We start from the raw sequence: 2,043 nt of genomic DNA, 5'->3' as shown, positions 1-2,043 counted from the left end.
CAGAGTTCATTAAAAGTTTTTCTACATGTCTAAATAGAATTGATCTTGTCATAGAACCGCAGGATGGACTGATGACTTTTTCAGTTCTATGTTGTATTAGCCTTATGCAGTCTTAAACATTTAATCTTTCTATTTGCCTTGCTGTTGAATGTCTTCTCAAATACTTTTTTCTCTTTCATTTTTAGACACAGACATCAGTGAGTCTGGTATTTCTGTTAGAAGTGCTGGTTCAGCTGCTTCTATGGCCAGCCAAGGTGAGCGAAAGAGGAGGACACTTCCACAGCTTCCCACAGAAGAGAAAGTAAATGAAAATTTAAAACCAAAATCTGTATCTCATCAGAGATCAGAAATAGGTGAAAAGCAAGACACTGAACTTCAAGAGAAAGAAACTCCAGCTCGTGCCTCAGATGCTAAGTCAAGCAGAGCAATGAATGGTCTTTCACCCAAAGCTACTGGAGACAAAGTGTTTTCTTTTCCCAGCTCTTCTAGTAAAGAGAGGGTTGAAACTGGCAGAGAAACTTCTGTGGTGAAACAAGCTTTAGCAAAAATTCAACAACAAGAAAGAAGGGAGCAAGGACACTGGACACCTTCAAAATTATCCTCTACAAAATCTGCTGCAAACCAGATTGAGAAAGGTAGGGAGGAGATTGTTATGTCACCCAAAACTTTGGATAATCAAGAAAATGCTCCTGGACATGTTACAGATAAAGCAGAAATTAAATTGGCACAGATTGAGGGAAAAAGAAGAAAAAATGAGGAAATCATTAGAGGACAAAGTCCTAAAGTACTTGCAGGAGACAAAAAGGAATCTTCAAAACCCTTAGTGAGGCAAGGTAGCTTTACTATAGATAAGCCTAGCACAAATATACCAATAGAACTTATTCCTCACATTAATAAGCAGAGTGGTTCTGCTGCCCCTTTAGTATCTGCAAACAGGTTACGTGACAGAAGTGATTCGATGGACACTGATTCCAGTATAGACACAACACTAATTTTAAAAGACACAGAAGCTGTAATGGCTTTCCTTGAAGCTAAATTGCGTGAAGAAAATAAAACTGATGAAGGTCCTGACACTCCTAGTTATAACAGAGATAATTCCATATCACCAGAATCAGATGTTGATACAGCCAGCACAATCAGTCTAGTTACTGGTGACACTGAAAGAAAATCCACACAGAAGCGGAAGAGCTTTACAAACTTATATAAAGATAGATGTTCCACTGGTTCCCCTTCAAAGGATGTTTTAAAATCTTCTACAAGTGCTAGAGAAAAGATTGAAAAGAAAACTAAGAGTCGATCTTCAGATGGTGGGTCTAGAGCGGACGCTCGCAAAACTGTGCAATCCGGTGGAAGAATGAGGCAACCATCAGTAGATTTAACAGATGATGACCAAACATCCAGTGTACCTCATTCTGCCATTTCTGATATCCTATCATCTGACCAGGAAACCTACTCTGGCAAATCGCATGGAAGAGTTCCTTTTGCCTCAGCAGATGAACTTGTACATTCCAAGATGGAAGGAAAGTCAGCTAAATCAAAAACCTCTCCTGTTGGACTTGGGCAGTCCAGTAAATCTACCACTCTTCCAAGACCTCGTCCCACAAGGACTTCTCTGTTGCGCAGAGCCCGCCTTGGTGAAGTCTCAGATAGCGAGCTTGCCGATGCTGATAAGGCTTCGGTCGCTTCTGAAGTGTCCACTACGAGTTCTACATCAAAACCTCCGTCGGGGAGGAGAAACATTTCCAGAATAGACTTACTGGCCCAACCTCGCAGAAATCGACTCGGCTCTTTATCAGCACGCAGCGACTCTGAAGCAACAATAACCAGGAGCACTGCCTCACCGCGTACCCCAGAAGCAATCATCAGAAGTGGGTCAAGGCTGATCTCAGGAGGAGACAGCGCTAAAGTTTCTGCTAGAACTCGAGCCAATAGCATTTCTCGACTTTCAGATTCAAAATCCAAATCCTTGGCTTCGGCTCATAATTCTCCCTCAGGTATGTGAGATTATTTGAAATAATTTTGTACAATACTAGATGCTTTTAA

The 2,043-nt window shown here is 41.3% G+C and overlaps 1 protein-coding gene across 9 annotated transcripts in view; it reads left to right on the top strand.

Annotated features, from left to right (window-relative positions):
- Positions 1-2,043, top strand: part of CEP170 (centrosomal protein 170) — a 71,861-nt gene that overhangs the window by 46,638 nt on the left and 23,180 nt on the right. For all 9 annotated transcript variants that reach the window (XM_031060240.1, XM_031060231.1, XM_031060233.1 and 6 more), the window contains one exon: positions 186-1,994. In XM_031060240.1, coding sequence (XP_030916100.1) covers positions 186-1,994 — 1,809 coding nt within the window. The remainder of the gene's footprint in view (positions 1-185; positions 1,995-2,043) is intronic.

Source organism: Geospiza fortis, unplaced genomic scaffold (assembly GCF_000277835.1).
Source record: "Geospiza fortis unplaced genomic scaffold, GeoFor_1.0 scaffold41, whole genome shotgun sequence".
NCBI lineage: Eukaryota > Metazoa > Chordata > Aves > Passeriformes > Thraupidae > Geospiza > Geospiza fortis.
The sequence above is the reverse complement of the archived record's forward strand: the minus strand, read 5'-3'. Positions and strand labels throughout refer to the sequence as shown.